The 22,457-nt window shown below is 36.9% G+C and overlaps 1 protein-coding gene and 1 long non-coding RNA gene across 3 annotated transcripts; one reads left to right on the forward strand and one right to left on the reverse strand.

Moving 5' to 3' along the window:
* Positions 1-9,239: 9,239 nt before the first annotated feature.
* LOC111796765 lies at positions 9,240-14,250 on the forward strand. Its single transcript, XR_002815415.1, has 2 exons — positions 9,240-9,371; positions 13,486-14,250. It is a non-coding gene; the product is annotated as an uncharacterized LOC111796765 (long non-coding RNA).
* Positions 14,251-17,251: 3,001 nt separating this feature from the next.
* LOC111796757 (pentatricopeptide repeat-containing protein At5g15280, mitochondrial) lies at positions 17,252-21,931 on the reverse strand. 2 transcript variants are annotated; one of them, XM_023679511.1, is made up of 2 exons: positions 21,627-21,931; positions 17,252-21,498 (listed from the first exon to the last, which is right to left on the reverse strand). In XM_023679511.1, exon 2 carries the CDS (start codon positions 21,482-21,484, stop codon positions 17,765-17,767), a length of 3,720 nt encoding a protein of 1,239 aa, XP_023535279.1. In that variant the 5' UTR covers positions 21,485-21,498; positions 21,627-21,931; the 3' UTR covers positions 17,252-17,764. The 2 variants fall into 2 exon arrangements, with proteins under 2 accessions (XP_023535279.1, XP_023535278.1); XM_023679510.1 differs by having other exon boundaries at positions 17,252-21,931.
* Positions 21,932-22,457: the final 526 nt, after the last annotated feature.

Below are 22,457 nucleotides of genomic sequence, written 5' to 3' on the forward strand. Positions count from 1 at the left end.
CTTACATGATGTTGGATTTCTCTAATTGGGCACACTGTTAGAGCTATTACCCTTTCCGGTCTTCTATGGAAATGTTTCTTAGAAGTGCAGAAACTGATTGAGATAGGTCTCACATGACGAATTGTGTAAAATCAAATTGAATTTTTTAAGCTCCTTACGATTCCTTCAATAGCGGATCAAATTTCGGAAATAGGTTTGGGGCATTTTTTGCCCATTCTTTCCTTTACCAAAATTGTGGTTGATCTTATTTAGAAGGTATAGAAACAAGTTTGGAGAGAAACGGTGGATTATAGCGAATTTGGAAGGAACATGAGAACTCAAAACCTAGAAAATGAAAAGCATATAACTCGTGATTGAAGGCTCGATGTTGCTTGCTTCTTGCTCCAAATGAACGCACATGGCTCATAGCTTAAGAGAAAAGACCCACCATCTTTGAAAAGTCTAGAACCGCCATGATTTCATAGTTGATTCTTTTGGATCTTTCGCAAGAAAATCTCATGCAGATCAGAGCTTTGTCAAATTTAGTTTTGAATTCTAGCCGTTGGATTTGATGACCTGTGAACGTTCTAGATCATATTCAATTTAGAGGGAGATCCACTACCAAAATTGTGGTTGATCTTATTTAGAAGGTATAGAAACAAGTTTGGAGAGAAACGGTGGATTATAGCGAATTTGGAAGGAACATGAGAACTCAAAACCTAGAAAATGAAAAGCATATAACTCGTGATTGAAGGCTCGATGTTGCTTGCTTCTTGCTCCAAATGAACGCACATGGCTCATAGCTTAAGAGAAAAGACCCACCATCTTTGAAAAGTCTAGAACCGCCATGATTTCATAGTTGATTCTTTTGGATCTTTCGCAAGAAAATCTCATGCAGATCAGAGCTTTGTCAAATTTAGTTTTGAATTCTAGCCGTTGGATTTGATGACCTGTGAACGTTCTAGATCATATTCAATTTAGAGGGAGATCCACGAGTTAGATTTCAAGAGACGGTGGATTATGTGCATAAGGGTACTATGGAGGATCTAATTTGGTCAACAATGACAATTTCGTGATTCTTTTAAACTTTATAAATAAGGTAATTTACCACTTTCTCAAAATTTTAATATTCTTTTTTTTTTCTAGTCATTTTCTAGTTATGGAGTATCTTGAAGTTCTTATCCATAAAGAATTTAAATTTGGAGAAATTTTGTATCACTCTTCTTTATACGTTAAATCCTTTCTCGAGAGAAGTGTATCATGTGCTATCACGTGATTGGAATGATGTATACTTTCGTGACATAGACACATAAAATATATTGTGTACGGTAGATAAGCTTTCTGGGAGTGGGAATCTATAGGCCACTAGTTCTATTCTTTCTAGTATCTCAAAACGATCGATGAACTTGGGGCTTAGCTTTCCTTTCTTACCAAAATCTGAACATCCCTCTCATGCGTGCTATCTTTAGGAACACATGGTCTCGTACATCGAAATTTAGGTTTTTACACCTTACATCTACCTATATATTTTACGAACTAAAATTTTATTTTTATTAGAAACAAAAAAAAAATTAAAAATTCGAACTTAAATCAATCTAACCCAAAACTATATGGTTGGGTTCCGTTGAGTTTAGTTTTTGTGATGCCCTACATTAGTTGGGAGGAGAACAAAACACCATTTGTAAGGTGTGGAAACCTTCCCTAACAAACACGTTTTAAAGCCTTGAGAGGAAGCCCGTAAGAGAAATATCTGCTACGGGAGTCGTTACAGTTTTTAACATAAATTGTTCGGGTTAAAAAGAATTTACCTCCCGACCAATTAAACTCATTTATGAAGATCCTATTACACCAAACCCACTTGAAAGAATCATTAAATGAGGTAGTTTTAATCATTTATTACAAAGTGCCTAAAAATAAATCTCTCTAATTTGGAACCTACTCAATTCTCTTGGGAGGAAACAACTTTTGGAATGTAACTAAAAGCGACCTAACAAGTAAACCACTAGATAGACTACCCTTTGCTCACATATTTGAATCAGTTCAAATACTTTTAGACCCGTTCTAAAAAAAAATATTTATTGTTCTAGAAAATAGACACTATTTGCCACTTATTCAAGAAGTTTGTAGGAATTTCAACGTCGGAAAGGTCGTAAATCGAGCACCCAAACACAACCAAATAAGTAAGTAACTATTTCAAACAAGTTTCAAGAAATACTTGTAGGAGACGATTAGGAACTTTGACAAATGATTAGCATTCATATTTAGAAGCCTAATTGACCGCATTATGAAAGATAAGCCTCGAAAACCTAAAACTTTACAGTTTAGGACGATATTCAGTTTTACTGTATTTGCTTGCATGAATTGTGAATACAAGTAGTTTTATTATCTCAAAAGTACTTAAGAATGCTTTATTGGTTTATTATTCTTTATTTGAGTATGTGGAGTACGACTTATGCCTATGTATAATTTTACGTTCATGTTTGAGGGTTTGGAAACCCGCATGTGCCCAATTAATATTTGGGCGATCGTTATGTGGCCTAGAGTGCCTGCTGTGACTATTTTAGATCATGAGCTATTGTCTTACGATAAGTTGGTCCTAGAACCTAGCTATTGAGTCACACAAAAATTTTGGGTTGATTAGGTACCTTATTGGAATGTTTGGGCATAACCCCTATTCGTAAATTAACCAACATGGGTTATGGTTTACTTGCTACATAGGAATTAATTATCACCCACAAGGGACTCCAAGAGTCATAGAATGTACACTACTAAGATAGCTTTGGTTATGCCTAGTGGGGAGCCATGACCTTATACTTTTCTAGCCCAAGGAGCCTGTATGAGTAGGTAGTCTACTGTTCTACCTAATAGAAGCAACGAACAGGTAGTTACTATTCTAACCTAAGGAGGGTATATAAGAATAGGTAATTTATTTATTTAGCCGGGAAAGGCGAAGTCATAGGAAATTGTTACTTGGTGTCACAATCAATGATATGATTGTGGCACCAGAGGATGAAGACCAAGTTAAGTGGGGAAGAGTATCACAATCACACTAAGAGAAAATAAGTTGTGACCCCCACATGCAAAACAGTCAAGGGACGACCCTTAAGTGGCGCACATCCGACCATGAGAGGGTCCAGATTGAAAAGTGTCATGATACAATCGAGGAGGATAGTCCATCATCCAAAACACCAAGAGTATGCACTCAAGTTAAGTCGAGGCATACAAAAGATTCAAGAGATTGAAGCGACACAAGTGTCAAAGACAAGCTCGAAGAGGGTCGGGTTCGCCCGACCAGAAAGGGGTTCAGGAGGTGTGCAAACCAACTGGTGGATCCATACATGCACGTGTAGACCGTGTGTAGTAAAATTAAGTACACATCCAAATTGCCCGTTTAAGATAGCCACCATAGGAAAATAGACCGTTATGATAGGTTCCACTCATAAAACTGTACGTGATTGCATTTAACTCCGATAAGGGGTCACTTACTGAGTATTTCTTAAAATGTTCAAGCCATGTGCTACTTCCATTAACGGTAAAGACAAGGCACCCATGTACAGTTGACGACGACATCACAAGTAAAGACTATGACACGGGCATAGAATAGTTGTATTTAAATTCCTAGACCATGGGTTAGTATAGGGCAATTTTCAATTTTAGTTTTTACTTGTTTTATTTTATTTTTCATTATCTTGCTTTAAAGACGTTTTAAACATGTAAGTCCATGACAATGTTTTACTATGATGTTTTCAATGTTTATTTCGGCATAAAAGATGATGATATGAAGATGGTAACAACTTTAGGTTAATATAAAATCTAGGGCCGTTACAAAATGTTTGGATGTCATTTTTAATTGGAAGTCGGGATAAACTTGAAAATAACGTATAGGTAAAATATTCTAATCAATAAGTTATAATAAAATCACTAATTAAATATTAAAATTAACTATATATAATGCAAGAAAGGAAACACTAATTTGATTTACTTGAAGCTTGATATATTTTTTGCAAATGGTGACTAGGTCCTCTTTCTCCTTTTCATTTTTTTGAGTTATCCATTATCAAAGAAGCAATGCCCCTTTGAAACTCTCGATCTCGCCGCGGGTGAGAATAATTTCATGAAGTTTATCCACCATATATCAAATAGTTATGCTTCTAAGATGTAGTTCAAGAGTGTGTTCTCAAAAGACGACTTCATTGATTAAAAAAAAAAAAAAAAAAAAAAATCCTCGGGTTCCAGTGATTCAAAAACTCTCCTGAGTTCAGAGAGTTCCTCCCATTTTGCTTGTTGTTTAATGCAATTATTCCAACCGTTGTCTTGTTTTTGTTGCTGTTTCCAACTATTTGTTGGATTTTTTGTCAATTTATAAATTGCTGAGCATTCCTCTGCCTTTGCTGGACATTTCAGAGTATCATTGACATTGAATTTTATTTGTTGATCATTCATTCTCAAAATTATAGTTCCCTTGTGTACATCTACCAATGTTCTTCTGGTTTTCAAAAATGGTCTTTTCAAGATAATTGGTACATCACGGTTCGCTTCATAGTCTAGAACAATAAAATTTGCTGAAAATATGAATTTATCCACTTGAATTAAAATGTCTTCGACTTTTCCTTAGGGATAAGTGATGGATCTATCGCCTAGTTGGATGGTGACTGTAGTTAGTCTAGCTTCACAAATCCCTAACTTCTTGTGAATGGATAGAGATATTAAGTTGATGCTTGCCCGCAAGTCACATAATGTTCGACCTAACTCCTTCCCTCGAATAGATATACAGGAATAGTGAATGAGCCTGGGTTTTTGCCTTCGGTGGGATTTTATTTTTCAGAATTGCACTACACTTTTCATTTAGTGCCACCACCTTAAATTCTTCAAGCTTCCTCCTATTAGTGAGCACATCCTACAAGAATTTAACAAAATTTGGCGTTTTCTTCAAAGCTTCCACCCGTGATATGTTTATATGAAAATTGACTTCCTCTTCCTTTTTATTCTTTGTGGAAAATGAGGTGTTGGTATGTACGTTCTACTCTCTTCTTCATTGTTGACTATCGTTTGCGTTTTAGGAGACTGTATTGTTTTGGCATAATTTTTGTTTTGATCCTTCTCTTTAGTAGTTTACTCCTTTCTCGGCTATATATCATCTGCTTCTTGGGAGTGACTATCAATGTGTTCTTTAATTTCACCTCCCCTACTAGGTATTTCTTTCCCGCTTCTTGATTGTATTGCTTGACATTGCTCCTTGCCTTTTCTTTTTGGTGTTTCGATATCTACTGGCAGCTTTCCAAGAGATCTATTTCGTAACTCATTGCATTGACCTACTTGGACTTCCAAATTATGCAAGGATGCTTACTGACTCTGTATCAAAAAATTATTTTTTGTCATATATTCCTTTATTAGGCTCTCAAAAGATGTTGTCTGTATGTGTTGAGCTTAACTAGTTCCTTTTCCTTGGGCATTGGCTTGTTTAAGACCATATGTCATTTGATTTTGTAGTCCAAAGCTTGGAGGGTAATTTGTGTTAAGTGACATCTGTTGATTATATGAGCTTTGTCTCTTACATGAAAAGTTTCGATGGTTTCTCCACCCCAAATATAAGTGTTTGAGAAGGGATTATTTTTTCTGGTTGCTAGCTTGATTCCCCGCATAAAAAATTGAAGTCGGATTACTTGGTCATTGATCAAAAGTGTGTTATTCTCCACAATATACACAAGATTAAGTTGTTATTTAAGCCATTACAGAAGCAGTTTCGACTAGTGCATTAGTCAGTGAACCTTATCCCAATGCTAGATTTTGTATAATATTGGTCACCGAAGCTAATTGAGCATCAATAGAGGTCAAGGCATCAACTTCAAGTACTCATCTAGTCTTCTTCTCTGTTGCGCCTTTTCCCTTTTCCCCTTTGGTGGCCTCCTCTTCTTTTTAGGGAACCTTTCCTTTTTATACGGGTTGTTTCTTCTCATTTGGGGCTAAGAAAGGATAAGTCGTCCTCCTTCGACATTCCTAATTGGGTAGTTAATGACCCACATGGCTTGCTGATTTGAATTATAATTTCCATGTCATCCCCAAAAAGTTTGCTTTTTGAATTGCTTCAGCATTAGGGTCAATAATTTATACAGACAGGTCATCACTGGTCGGTTTGTTTCTAGATTTACAACATCATGGTTCAACATAAATGTTCTGAAATTTTATCAAATAACTCAGTACAATTAGGCTTGATTTATGCAAATTGATATTCTTGTCATGTTGAACCATAATGAACGATTTCATGCTTACTAATTAAAAAAAATTGAGCAATTAATAAGAAAATGGTGAGTATCAGTACAAAATTAACTACAAAAATGCTTGGTATAACTCTACTTTTGAAGAGTTATCACCCTCCTCGAGGTTAGAACAATAACCTACCTGCCAAAGGAACAGTAAACTACCTGCCATATTTCCTTTCAAACTAAGACAATTAACTACCGACTCACACTCGCTCTCAGGTATAACAGTATAAGGTCATGGCTCCCCACCAGGTACAACCAGGCTACCTTAGTAATATACCCTCTATGACTCTTGAGATCCCCTATGAGTGGCAACTGAACTCTGTGTATCCAATAAACCCTAACCCCTCTTAGCTAGTTCACGAATACTTAGTAAACCCAATGTTTTGTAGAATCCAAACTGGGTTCTAGGATCATAATAATGAAACAGTTGCTTATGGTCTATATGATCATTACAGATATTGTAGAGCACATTCCATCATCCAATAACAATACTTGGCATAAACGGGATCCCAAACCCTAAATCATGCATTTATAAACGTGAATATACATACATCATACTCAACATATTCAAACAAGGGATAATGTATCAACCAAGGCATGCTGAAAAGCTTATAAACATATCAATTCTATCAGAGTTTTCACAATTATGCATTCTGGAAGCGGTAAAATGAAATAATATACCAAACCATAAGCTTTTAGGTTTTTAAGACGTAGTTATCGTGATACTAGGTCAAATATCCTCCTAAACATGATTTCTAATTTGTCCACGGTCCTAATGTTACCCTACAAGTATTTTTTGAAACATACTCCATAGCTAATTACATGTGTTGAGTGAGTTTGGGATCACTATTCATGGCCTTTTCAAAACTAAAATTTCTTTAAATTCCTTGAATACGTGCCAAATTGAGTCTAGTTTTTTTGCACATCAAACATTATTGTGAGAGCTCGTCAAAAAATAGGTGAATCGACCCAAATAGCAAGCAAAGGTCGTTCCATGTAGCCATTTACCTATTCGATTGTGTTAGAGTTCACTTTTCACAACCTCTCTGGAGCTGGTTATTCCTCAAATTTCTTGAGAATGTCCCAAGTTGAATCTATTTTCTATAGTATTAAAAATTATTGTAAGAGCGATATAAAAAGGGATGATCCGAACCAAACATTATACAAATATAAGAAAAGGCAATAGAATGATGTGGCAGATTCCTACATTGCCACGTCACTCATCTTCTACCTTTTGTCTTTACAACACACGCGACAAAGACCGCTTCCCACCTCTGCAACTCATTCGTTCTATAGTGCGTCTACGACCATCTCTAAGACCTACGTATGATTGATCATTTGAGACTTCCACTTGTCAAACATCCCATGGTTGATAATTTTTGTAACTATCCCAACTTTTTCTTTAATTATTAATTATTAATTTGGTAATTATCTCAAAAAAATCATCCTTTTATACCAAAAATATCAATTTGTCATCTTATGAGCTAGCTTCCAAATAAGCCAGTATTGAGGGGCTTAATTTCCAATTTGCTTAACTATGGGTCATTTTTACAATTTCCCACTTTATAGGGTTATCTTTATAAATTTGGTTATTACGAGGGTATTATTTGCAAATTGAATTTCATGTGGGTTAAATTTTTTATTTCACCCTTTTAGAATTATTTTTCCAANTTTTTTTTTTTTTTTTTTTTTTTTTTTTTTTTTTTGTAAGGTTGAATGCATAGTACTTATTTATAAATGATTCATGCACGCTCGCATGAATCTATTAGGCGGATTACCGTTGGTACTGAATACTGGCTAGCACTCACTTATGCGGCTGAAAACTAACGGGAGGAGGAAAAAAAATGTCTATAGTACCTTGCTCTACGCATCCATACAGAATACGTACTAGAGAGCTGGTCATGAGCTAGGCCAAAACTGGTTGATAAGGAATCAACCCAAGGAAAATTTCTGATACTAAATGATAAGTAATCACTACAAGTGAAGTAAGATTTAGATTACCTTGTTAATCAAATATCTCAAGACAATAACACTTGTTTGAGATGCGAATCACTCCACAAGCAAGATCGAACATGTCTAGCTTGAATGATACTAAGCATGCAATCTAAATTAGATAGAATTGCAGAGGAAATGTAAAAACATTTAGCCCTAATGATAAAAAATCACTCGAACCAAAAGTAAAATTCAAATTACCTTGTTAATCAAATATCTCAGGGCAAGAACACTGGTTTGAGATTCAAATTACTTCATTGATTATATCAGGCTAGAATGATTCTACATGCAACAAAAATACTCGTTTTACAACATCTTTCAAGTCTCCTTACAAATACAACATACATGACTTTATATAACCAAAAAATGAGACTGTTGACCTTCCATGAGACATTTAAATTATCATTAATCATAAATTTGTAACATTTAAGAGAAGCCCCACTTGAATATCTTGGAGTCATAAATGAAACTTGATTCTTTTTAATGTCACTGGTTGTAGGTTGGGTCGGGTTCGGCTTGTGTACAAAAGCCGGAGCAGACCAAGGAGTTGTTGGGCTCGAGGTGTGTGTCTAGGCTTGTGGCCTAGGCTGTCCAAAGCTGGCAATTCAGGCTCGAGTATGCCGTTTGAGAAATCTATTTGTTGAGACTGAAGTTCAAACTCAAGTTCGGATTTCAAGCTTGATATCTTTATCTGAACCTAGTTTTTACCCGACTTTGCCCCTTTTCCTATGCGCTTTTCTTCTAGTTGTGTCAACTTTTGGCCACGTTTGATTGATTCTCAACCCCCTTTGACCACGAATTCGTGAAAAATTTCTGAAATTTTGATAATTGTAACGAAATCATAATAAATTAAGGTAAAAGGAGAAATTTGAAAATCGACTTACTGTAACGGTCTCTTCCACGACCCGAAAACCATGAGTTTTTTTACCGTTACAAAATATATATATATATATATATATATATAATACCTATGGATAAATTCTAAGATATTGAAATTTATGTGGGATTTTGTGTTTACAATATCGAGTAATATAATAAAGTCCACTCCCAGGGTCTCACTTCAACACAGATCCCTCTCTTTTCTTCGGCTCTTCGTGAATCTTAAGCTTCCCCTTTCGCCACCAACGGGAATTTCAGGTTATCTCTCAGATCTTACCTCCTTTTTACGTTTTGGGCCCTCTCAATTATTACCTCATTTCCCCTTTTTGTTCTTCTGATTTTGTTTTCTTTCCAAGTTTCTTCGTGGATTTGATGTTCTTTTGTTTCGATTCATCTGTTTCTGCTTGTTTCGTTTATGATTTGCTTTCTTTTTTCGAATCTAATTGTGTGATTGTCTTCTATTTGTCTCTTTTGGGTTTTGTTTACGGCGGGTTGTTGTTTGGAGTTTGATTCGTGTTCTTCTCTCGTTTCTTTATGAAGAATTTCTGTTCGATTCTGCGTTGATTTGAAATGTTGGAGCAACTCTGGTTTGGGAAATTTGTGGCAATTGTTTGATTTTGGAACCCTTGGTTTTATTGCTTAACAGATTAGTTTAATCCAACATCGGTTGGAGAGGAGAACGAAATATCTTTTATAAGGGTGTGGAAACCCCTCCCTAGCATACGCGTTTTAAAAACCTTGAGGGGAAGCCCGAAAGGGTAAGCCTAAAGAGGACAATATCTCCTAGCGGTAGGTTTGGGCCGTTACAGTTGGTATTAGAGCCAGACACCGGGCAATGTGCCAGTGAGGAGACTGAGCCTCGAAGGGGTTAGACACGAGGCGGTGTGCCAACAAGAACACTGGGCATCAAAGGGGGTGGATTTGGTGGGGGTCCCACATCGATTGGAGAAAGGAACGAGTGTCAGCGAGGATGCTAGGTCCCGAAGAGGGGTGGATTGTGATATCTCACATTGGTGTTGGTATTAGAGCTAGACACCGGGCGATGTGCCAGCGAGAAGGCTGAGCCCCGAATGGGGTAGACATGAAACAGTGTGCCAGCACGGACACTGGGCATCGAAGGAGGTGGATTTGGTGGGGGTCCCACATTGATTGGAGAAAGGAATGAGTGCCAGTAAGGACACTGGGTCCCGAAGAGGGATGGATTGTGATATCCCATATTAGTTGGGGAGGAGAACGAAACACCGTTTATAAGCATGTGGAAACCTCTCCCTATTAGACACGTTTAAAAACCTTGAGGGGAAGTTCAAAAGGGAAAGCCCAAAGAGGACAATATTTGCTAGCGGTGAGCTTGAGCCGTTACATTACGGTAATCATAGTTAGAGGTTTTAGGGGAATGGGTTGAGTGGGAGATGGCCATTTTAGTTCTTACTGATCTCTGTATCTCTTTTCTTAAACATAAACTATTTGATCGCCAAATGTAGAACTGATACACACATCTGTTGTCAATTTACTTGGTCTGTGGACGTCTACTGTGGATAATGGGTTACTGTTTCACATGCATGCTCATATTTGCTTGGTCAGTTGGTGTCATGGGGTGAATTTTTATTAAATGATTAATGAAAAACGAAAGCCGAGATAGCTCAACTAACATAAGATATACACAACCAAATGGTTAGAGGTTCGAATTTCACGCCCAAGTTGTCGTATCTGAAGAATAAACTTTGAAAATGGTGGAGTTTTTTTGTTTTTGTTTGTTTTTTTAAGTTCCTATGCTACATCAAAGCATGTATCTAGTTTCCAAGCATGCCATGAACTCGAACAATGTATATTGATAGACATCAAGAAAACTCACCCGTCTAACGAGCGAACGTTGTAGAATTGAAGAGTAGACGATGACTCAATCGCATGAGTATGGATTAGTTGATGAACCACCATGTATAATGATTGGGTGCTCATTGGATGTTTTTGGTTAGTTTTGAGCTTAAAACACTACATCATTGCCCATAACATGTTAATTCAAGTAATGCCCTTGAACATAGCCTATTTTAAATCGATTTTCTTGGTTCATGTCGTATAGAAAAATTTGAAGTTGTAATCATGTTTTAATATATTTCATCATTTAACAATATAGTTGTGTTAAGAAATGAATTCACATCAGTTAAACAAAAATACTGGTTCAACTCCTTTTTGATTACTGTGGAGTTAAAAATCTAGTTAGCTGATCTCTAGCAATCATGAAATGTTCTTATTTTTTCCTCTAACGCTTGTTAATCTCTGTGTTTTAACATTTTGAGCTCTGTGATGTCAACCTATAAGTGTGAAGCTGTGATCTTCAGTGTGCAATACTGTGATATCCCAAATCGGTTGGGGAGGAGAACGAAACTCCTTTTATAAGGGTGTGGAAACCTCTTCTAGCAGACGCGTTTTAAAAATCTTGAGGGAAAGCCCGAAAGGGAAAGCCCAAAGAGGACAATATCTACTAGCGGTGGGCTTGAGCCGTTACAAATGGTATTAGAACCAGACACCGGACGATGTGCCAGCGAGGAGATTGTTCCCCGAAGGGGGGTAGACACGAGGCGGTGTGCCAGCAAGGACTCTGGGTCCTGAAGAGAGGTAGATTTGGTGGGGGTGCCACATCGATTGGAGAAAGGAATGAGTGCCAGCGAGGACGCTAGGCCCTGAAGGGGGTGGATTGTGATATCCCACATCGGTTGGGGAGGAGAACGAAACACCCTTTATATGGGTGTGGGAACCTCTCCCTGGCAGACGTATTTTAAAAACCTTGAGGGTAAGCCCGAAAGAGAAAGCCCAAAGAAGATAATATCTGCTAGTGTGGGCTTGGGCTGTTACAAATATGGTTTTGTGTTCCCGGTTTTCTGCATAATATATGTTCTGTTTTGCCTACTAGTTACATTTTCTAATATTTTCCCTTTCATATATTGAGCTTCTAGGAATTTATGTGTATTGGCCACAAGTTGATTTCGTTTTCAGAAGAACTAACTATTAGAAACTTTGATATTTTACAGCTTATGGGTTTGATTCTTTGCTGTTAGTTGACCTACTTAGATATCTATATATATATAGCATGTCCTAATGCCATAGTTGTCCATGTCATCCAATGAGGTTTTCATAAGCTAGCTACTCAATTAGAGACATGAGTTGTAACGGCCCAAGTCCACTGCTAACAGATATTGTCCTCTTTGGTCTTTCCCTCAAGGTTTTTAAAACCCGTCTATTAGGGAGAGGTTTCCACACCCTTGTAAAAAATGGTTCGTTTCCCTCTCCAACTGATGTGAATCTCACACAAGTTTTCCCAAATTATCAAACAGTAAGTGTAATAATTTTCATAAGCTAACTATTCAAAAGACACGAGTTGTAACAGCCCAAGTCCACCGTTAGTAAATATCGTTCTCTTTGGATTTTTCCTTTCGGACTTCCCCTCAAGGTTTTTAAAACACGTCTGTTAGAGAGAGGTTTCCACACCCTTATAAACAATGGTTCGCTTCCCCCTCCAACCAACGTGGATCTCACATGAGTTTTCCCGAATTATTGAACAATAAGATGTATTAGTTTGCATAAGCTAGCTACTTAATTAGAGACACGAGTTGTAACAGCCCAAGTCCACCATTAGCAAATATTGTCCTCTTTTGGCTTTCCCTTTCAGGCTTCCCTCTCAAGGTTGTTAAAATGCGTCTGTTAGGGAGAGGTTTCCACACCCTTATAAAGAATGGTTTGTTTCCCTCTCCAACCGACGTGGATCTAACACAAGTTTCCCCGAATTATCGAATTGTAAGATGTAATAATTTTCATAAGCTAGCTATTCAATTAGAGACACGAGTTGTAACAGCCCAAGTCCACCATTAGCAAAATTGTTCTCTTTAGATTTTCTCTTTCGGCCTTCCCCTTAAGGTTTTTAAAATACGTCTGCTAGGGAGAGGTTTCCCTTATAAAGACTGGTTCGTTTCTCTCTCCAACCGATGTGGATCTCACACAAGTTTTCCCGAATTATCGAACAGTAAGTTGTAATAATTTTCATAAGCTAGCTACTCTATTAGTCTACTATTATCAGACGGTAGGATGTAATAATTTCCTCCATTAGAAACACTAATTGTTATGCATTTTTATATGGTTGCTTGTTGAAGTGAAAGTTGTCTGAGGGGGTTCCAAGTTCTGCTAATATATGACATTTGACATATATATCAACATACCTTGTTCCTTCTATCACACAATCTTCTTGCATATATAGAATAATAGTGAGTTTCGTTTACGGTATGCTTTTTTGGTCGGAATAAACTTGCAAGATCGATTCCAGTGTCTCCGCTGATGTACATTTCGAAGTTCTGACATTCTCTATTTTGTTCCTCTGACAAAGAATTGCAGCTAGGAACTCAAGTAGCAGATAGCTCGACGTTTATAAACATGAGTTTAGCATGTCTCGTCTGCAACAGTGTCGATAGCCCTTCACACTCCCTTAGGAGCTACTCGGTTTCGAGTTCAGACAACGAGGGAAGATGCTCTGCAATAGCCAACTGCCTAATATGGAGACCATCTTTTCCCCCAACACACCACCACCACCACCCATCATATGTAGCATCAGCCAAGGTAACTCCCCAACCAACCATTTCCAACAGCAACGTAATGGACGGTACACCCAGGTTGGTTCGAAGCCGAGCCGTAAGAAGGGACCTAGTACAAGACTGGAATTTCGACGAGGTGGTCGTAGTTCAGCATTAGCGCGTTTTACGTTCGAGTAGACGAGAGTAGAATTTTCAAATGGGCATGGCGATGATCTGAAACGATTGAGGTAGCGTCTCGCTTCCTATGCATTTTTGTTTTGTTTGTAAGCATGAGAAAATGGGACTTAGAACCTTGTTTATATATGTTAGCTACAGATTAGTGGTTCATAGGAGGCAGGCAGGGAAGAAGGGATGGGTTTAGGTAAGTTTTGTAAGGTTGGATGGGATTATGCTTTCAAAATCTTCCATGATATACACCAAGTTTATGTATGTATAAACAAATAAGCATTGTTAAAGAACTTTTTGTAGAAAAGTTCACATCTCAATCTTCCAAAACCTTGAAAACTCCTTTGAGTTTGGAGAAAACAAATAAGCTCTATGAATTGTCGTGCTTTTAGGTACTTTACTCGACTCTTTTTAAGTCTTTATTAGAAGGACCGAACCTTTGAAACTTTAGGTCTTTGTCAAGGATATTTAACCTTCTATTACGGTTTACCATATGTATCTGATCATATTTGATCCTTTATTATTGGCAAATATCTTGTATGATATTTAGCTTCCATTATGGTTTATCATAGGTATCATATTTGATCTTTTATTATATGCAAATATCTTATATGATATTTAGCCTTTCAGTATGGTTTACTATAGGTATCATATTTATTTGACTTTTTATTATAGGTAAATATTTTGTATGATATTTAGCTTTCTATTATAGTTTACTATAGGTATCATATTTGACCTTTTATTATAGGCAAATATCTTATATAATATTTAGCCTTTTATTACGATTTACCGTAGGTATCATATTTATTTGACTCTTTATTATAGGCAAATATCTTGTATGATATTTAGCCTTTCATTACGGTTTACCATAGGTATTATATTTGACATTTTATTATAGGCAAATATATATGTGATATTTAGTCTTCCATTACAGTTTACTATAGGTATCATATTTGACCTTTTACTATAGGCAAATATCTTGTATGATATTTAGCCTTCTATTACGGTTTACGGTAGGGATCATATTTGTTTGACTCTTTATTATAGACAAATATCTTATATGATATTTAGCCTTCTATTACGGTTTACCGTAGGTATCATATTTATTTGACTCTTTGTTATATGCTAAATATCATTGTAGGTATCATATTTATTTGACTCTTTCTTATAGGCAAATATCTTGTATGATATTTAGCCTTCTATTACAGTTTACCGTAGGTATCATATTTGATCTTTTATTAAAGGTAAATATCTTGTATGATATTTAGCCTTCTATTACGGTTTACCGTAGATATCATAATTGAGCCTCTACTATAGACAAATATTTGGTAGGATATTTAGCCTTTTATTACCCTTTACCATAGGTATCATATTTGACCTTTTATGGTCAAATATCTTGTATCCATTTATTACTCTTTTCATTTTCTTTGTAATTTATTTTATTTTATTCGGTAAATGATTATAAATAGAAAACTTTCACCCCATTTAACTGGGGTGGTTTTAGCAAATATTTTTATTCTTCACGGTGAAGATCCTTATACTTGACTAAGTTGTAGCTCATATCCGCTTGTAGCACTTGGGTGACGAAAAATCAATTATCCTTATATTTGTTATTATAGTGAATGATGTAATTGGTTACTCTACGTGCTTCAATAAAAAGAGTGTTCAATCATTAGAACAAAGAGTTATTAACAAAATTATTTGCTTTGACAAGATAACAAAGACTTATTGATAAACATAGGTATAGGTATAAAGGCATGACAAATGGTAGAAGGTATTTTTTAATCCCACGAAGGAGTACGTGATGTCTATTTAGCCTGTCGAGAAAAGGTTCTCATTTAGATAGAAAGTGAGGTAGAAATTGGGAGAGATTTCTCTTCGTTAGATAAATATGTTCCAATTTTCCGTCTCGCCCTGTCTCGGTCCTGCTTAATATAGATATATTTTCAAAGAGAAATGGCCTAAATTCCTCTTTCAAGTTTCAATATATATATCTCTTCCATTTATTGTCATTTGGATTAGTTTTGTTTTTGTCATATTTATAGGTATTACGGTTTGATTCAATTATTAATTTATTAATAAAAAAAACCATCACGATTTGAAAATCACATTATCAGGTGATTAATTCAAATTTTTATAACATTACGAAATTATATGTTAAAATGTTTCTTTAAATGACTCTTTTTAAAAGAATAACAAATGGGAAAAAAATTTCTATGTGACACCCGATACCCGTAAAAATAAATGAGAAAAACTTTCACATCCCCTCTCTTCCCCGTGGACATCTCTAAAAGTACCCCAATTGCAAGATCAAGTATAATGAGTAGATATTTTTAATTTTTTAGTTACTAATTGTACTGAGTTTTTTCTATTTTGTTATTAGTGATAATTAAATTAGAACTAGTAATACAAAGCAGCCGAGTACCTCCAAAATTAAAACAGATCGAATTACTTTAGGTTTAGTATCTCTTGCAATTTCGTATATCGATGAAACTGTTTCTTATTGAAATAGGTCGGTTTTTCAAATTTAAATAGGTTGTTTAGACACCTCGGTTATATAAACCCAAGAAGCTCGGATTAAAGTTGAACGAAAATCAAGTTTCGTATAATTGTCTGAGAACATTATGTGCTCTTTTGCAAGGCTTGTGTCCATAACAGTGCTTTATTCTTCTTCAATGCACCAAAATTTAAACAGCCTTCAACTCAACCATGCTCAGAAGTTTGCAAACAGCCTTAATGGCAAGAGTAAATCAAAGCCTGACATGTTACTAGCAAAAGTGTAAGAATGTATTGAGTAAGAATGGTAAGATGAGCTTTGGCCAACTGGGTTTATGCACTTTGCCTCGTAATAAAACACTTCCGCTGCTTGACCTCTTAAAACCGATGCCACTGTGAGATCCCACATCGGTTCGGGAGAAGAACAAATCATTCTTTATCAAGGTGTGGAAATCGCTCCCTAACAAACGCGTTTTAAAAACCTTGAGGTAAAGCCCGAAAGGGGAAGCCTAATAAAGACACCTTGAGGAAAAGCCCGAAAGGGAAAGCCTAATAAAGACAATATCTGCTAGCGGTAGGCTTGGGCCGTTACAAATGGTATCAGAGCCAGACACCGGGCGATGTACCAGCGAGGAGGCTAATCCTCAAAGGGGAGTGGACACAAGGTGGTGTGCCAGTAAGAACGTTGAGCCCAGAATGGGGTGGACACGAGGTGGTGGGCTAGCAAGGACGTTGAGCCCAGAAGGGAGTGGACACGAGGTGGTGTGCCAGCAAGGGAGGGTCCCACATCGGAGAAGGGAACAAGTGCTGACGAGAACGCTAGGCCCTAAAAGGAGATGAATTGTAAGATCCCACATCGGTTAGCGAAGAGAATGATACATTATCTCCCTAGCAGACAAGTTTCAAAAACCTTGAGGAGAAGCCCGAAAGAGAAAGCCAAAGAAGACAATATTTGTTAGTGGAGGACTTGTGCCGTATACATCTGTAACACCAAATTAATTACTATTATACATACAACAATAAAAGAAAAGCTTCTTGATATGGCTGGATGAAACATACTTGTAGAAGATGCAATCAGAAACGATTTTTCTTCTCGGATACGTAGTTGCACACAACCCACCAGAAACCATGTTCATATCCAGGGGAGAAAACATCAGATATCCTTCTTCAAGCTCTATCCTTTTACACTTTTTAATGGAGAAAACAAAATTCATTCGCACATGCGACATCTTGTACTCCAATAAGGCAAATCAAATCTCTCGAGCGAATGACAGAGATCTGATTGTCAGTCTGCTTCGAGCAAAGCCGAGTTGGGAGAGTCGCGCTCACATTTAGTTTCATTGTCCAGGTCCCAAATCATGCCCCGGACAAAAACAAGGAAAGATGACCTTCACAATCTCCGTCTCGGCATTGCTAAGGAATCCATGCCCGAGAAAATCCACTCTTAGAAAGAAGTCTTGAGAGAAACCCTTTGTTACTGTTATTGTTGTTGTTGTTCTCAAGACTGGTATCGCTTAGTTTGCTTATGAGAGACCATTGTGTCTCAAAATCCAACTCATAACCACTTTGCTGCATCGCTCGCATCGTCTCAGATGCCTTTTCAAGATCATTCTCATAGCGGTACCTGTTAAGCATGGAGCGGTACGCATCCTTGCTCGGTATTTCCCCCATCTCTAACATGCTCATCAAAACCCTTTCGGCTTCTTTCGTCTGCCCTTCTCTGCATAACGAAGACACAAGTTTATCACACGTCGTGATGCTCGGCTTTAAGCACCGGTCCAACATCTCGGTATGTAAATCTAACGCTTCTTCCAACTTCTTGTAATTACAACAACATTGAATGACAAAATCATAACTTGAAGCATTTGGTATGTTTCCTTGCTTAAGCATTATGTTTATTAAATCCATTGCCTTCAACCATCTTCCACTCTGACAAAATTGCTTGATAATGTTATTGTAATCTACATGTTTCGGGATGAGATTCTTCTCAACCATTCTATTCAAAAAACATTCTGCTTCTTGAAGCTTTCCATATGAAATGAAACACTCAACTATTGCATTCTGTACAGCTGAATTATGAATCCATCCCCTAAATTCCATCTCCCGGCTCAGCTCTAACGCTTTCTCGAGCTGTCCGGTATCACAAAGGTGGCTTATTACAGCGTTCAAGCTCCGATTGCTAGGCCGAAACTCTCGTCGGATCATGGTAAAGAGATAATATGTGGAACTTGAGAAGTCCTTGCACTGAGAAAATCCATATACTAGAAAATTATAGGTTACATTATCAGGTAATAGTTCATCCAAAAATTTTCCCACAAGAAAACAGTTTCCACTTCGAAAAATATAAAAGATCAGAATGTTATAGATAACACAATCATGAGATTTGCTGTTTCGAAGCATGATGTCCTTTAGATGCAATGCCTGGAGACTTCTTCCTTCCATACACATTAAACGAACTAATTTCCCGTAACTTGATATCGATAGGCTTAAGTCCTTCCTTACCATAACGCTCAGTAGCTCCCGCACTTTTTCGAAGTTTTTCGCTTTGCAATGTCCTTGAATCAGAAGATTATATATCTCAGCATCTAGAGAAAGACCTTTAGACAACATGTCCTCGAGTAGTGCCAAGGCTTCTTGAACCTTTCCCGTCGTAAAGAAGCCTTTCATTAGTGCACCGTACACTCTACGTGAAGAATACGATAGCTTGGTAGTTCCGATCTCTTTTAATGCAATAGCAGTTTCATATCTACCAATCTTACATAAAGTAGGAATTAATAGAAGACAAACATCAATGCACGGAACCATACTCATAGCCATCATATCGTCTAACATGTTAATTGCTATTGAAACAGTATTCTCCTTACATAATCCTATAATAAGAAGTTCGTATGCCTTTTGATCCAAAGAAAATCCGAGGGACGTAAGCTCCTTAGCCAATACCCGTCCAATTGCAGGGAACCCGGCTTCTGAAAGCCTTTCGAGGAATATATTAAGTATATCCAACCTCGAATGTGGATAAGATACCAGCATGGTTTCGAGGAGGAAGACAACTTCTTTGAGTTCTCCTTTCTTGCAAAGACAACTGATAAGTGATTTAAAGTCGAGCAATCCCGGAACCCAACCATCTTTTCGAGCTCTATCCCAACAACCAACAAGGTCACTTAAGTTTCCTATTTTGCACAAACTATTTATCAGAGCGCTGTATGTTTCTTTCTCTATTCTAACATCCATTCGGATCATTTCGTTTAGTGTTCCGATTCCACTAGAAGTCGACCTATTTTTGCTATACGCTTGCACAAGTAAATTTAAGGTGTCTGCTTCTAACTGAGCAATCATATCTGGTCTTCTCTTCCAAACATCAATGATGGGCTTGATTCTCGAATTCGATTTACAATGGCTTCTCAATAAACCCATCAAACCTACTGAAGTTAGTTCTTGACCCCATCGATCCATTTCAGCTGTCAAACTTAATACAGCTTTAAGATCTCTGTTTTTGCACTCCTCGACAATAAACAAATTAAAATCCGGTAATATTGACTTTTCGAGAACTTCGGTAAGCGTTTTCTCATATTCATCCACGTCAGTGTCCAAATAAAGCCCGTTTCCAAGGGTATCGAAGAACTCGGTTTTAGAAACACCAGTGTTGTTGTCTCTTTTCAACCTCACTGCTGAATCATTAAACCCCAAGAAAGAGAATATTTTGCATAATAGATCATCCACGGGAGAAAGTTGAATAAAACCACATCTTTCCATTTCAAGAACTATTTTCTTTGCTTCTTCAAATTGTCTAGCTTTGCAATAGCCTGCTAAAAGAATTCTGAAAGTCGATAAATTAGGTTCGGTTCCCCGCTCTACCATTTCAGCAAGAATGCCTTGGCCATTCTCCCAGAGGCCCTCCTTCAACATCGCGCTGATGAGAGCATTATATGAATGTAAATCTGGTTTTAGGCCACTAAACAATAACTCCGACATATAAATAAAAGCATTTCGAAGATTTCCCTCACGACAGCTCCATCCGATCAAAATCCCAAAGGTTATTTCATCAGGCTTGAAACCTGTACACTCAAGTTCTCGTAGATACAAGCACGCACTCTCGGAGCCAAAATTTTTACAGAGAGAATGAATGATTTTGTTGCCAGAAATAACATTTGGGGGACTCTTAATTTCAAAGAAGAAACTCAGCAAATCTTCAAAGTCCTTCTTCTCACAGTAACCCCTCGTAATTCGATAAAGAACCTCATCACTAGGCCTAAAATCCGAAGCCACGAACTTCTTCACAAGGTTCCTAGCTTCAAGAACCTTTCCCTGCCAACAGAGTAGTCCAACGACATTCTCAAAAGCAGCCTTCTCGTCATCCCCCAAATCAAATCCCATCTCCACCATATCCGTACATACTCCAAGTGCTATTTGTGTTTTCTTAATACGAACCAAAGAATCTAGTAGAACACGATAACATGACAAAGACGGAGAAACACATCGCTGCCTCGCTTTTTCGTATATCAAAATAGCCTTTTCAAGATTACCTTCACAAACAAAACCTTGAATTATACAACTAAAAACTTCAGGATTATCCAGTAAGATTCCTTGAATCTCCATCTCAGAAAGAAACTGCTCGACTTCCTTATACTTCCCAACTTGAACGAGTAGAGAGGCCATAACCTCGTACAACCTCGGTAAATGCTTGAGGCTCCCATTACTTTCATTAACAAACTTCAAAATTCTCCATAAACACTCAACTTTCTTAACTTGAATTCCATTATCCCCAACCTTTGATTGAAACCCAAGAAACAATTTAAGCACATCTTCAGGCTTTAACTCCGAAATTCGCCTAATTCTACGAACATATTCCGGTACAACATCAGAGATCTCCAATAAAAAACCCTTGAGAGAAGAATTAGGCAATACAGAGACATTCTCTTCCTTCTCAAGCAAAACAGAACACCTTGATATGAGAGTTTGTCCAATGCCACAGCAATTAATGGAAGAATTTATGGTGGTACACTTATTTCGAGATCTCAGAGCTACTGGTGATTGAACAAATAGAGAGAAATTTCTGGGTATGAATAAAATGATCGGTGTTGACGAACGAAGCTGGTGAATTTGAAGTAAGTAATTACACAGAACTCTTATCATTTGGGGATCCAAAACTGACGCAGATATCATGCAACATAAGAACAAAAAATAAACTACAATAAAAGGTACGATAGAAAATTGACCTAAAAACTCGATCAATTTGTTTCTCTGATCTCAAAACTGTGTGGAATTGCATATTTACCTTGTTTGTCTAGGTTCAACCTCTTCCTTCCATCATCCTTGAAACACAGCCTTCAGCTTCGAAGCTTCAAAATCACTGCCCTAATCAACCTCGCAACCTGTTGCACTATCAAAATCCAGAAAACGAGTAAAAGACGGAAGAATTCAAGCCATTTTTCTTCCGCTCATCAAGAATTTCAAATCCAGTTGAGAAATACTTCAGTTTCGGAGCTAAGATTCGCCATTTTCACCAATACAATTGAATAGATTCTCTAGGAAAATACCATCCCGAATTTTGCCGGGAACATCGACGGCCAAATGCGAACTTCAAACAAGATCGGAGGAAAAAGAAAGTAATAATCAATAATATATTTTTTTCCCCCTTAAATTAATATAAATAGTAATTTGTCTAAAAAAATATTCTTAATTTTTAAATTTTTTAATAATATTTTTAAGATTTAAAAATATATATATTTATTACTAATTTTTATTGGATGACGAAGGTCTCACTTAGCTCATTTAGAAAATGATCCTGAGTTTATAATCAAATAATACTATTTTCATTAATATGAGGCCTTTTGGTAATCACAAAGCAAAACCATGAGAGCTTATGCTCAAAATGGACAATATCATATCATTGTGTAGAATCGTGTTCCTCTAACGGTTTTAAGAGGAACTATTAGTCATGTGTCAACTATCGTGGTTCACATATGTAACTTAAAATTTGGGGCATGGAGACAACTATTAGTGGTTCATAGATGTGTCATGCAACAACCCTACGTTTTTCAGGTTGTTTTTCGTTTTAAATAAGATCATTACTATGTACATGTCATCACTTCTTTGAAGAGACTCT

Source organism: Cucurbita pepo, chromosome LG06 (genome assembly GCF_002806865.2).
Source record: "Cucurbita pepo subsp. pepo cultivar mu-cu-16 chromosome LG06, ASM280686v2, whole genome shotgun sequence".
NCBI lineage: Eukaryota > Viridiplantae > Streptophyta > Magnoliopsida > Cucurbitales > Cucurbitaceae > Cucurbita > Cucurbita pepo.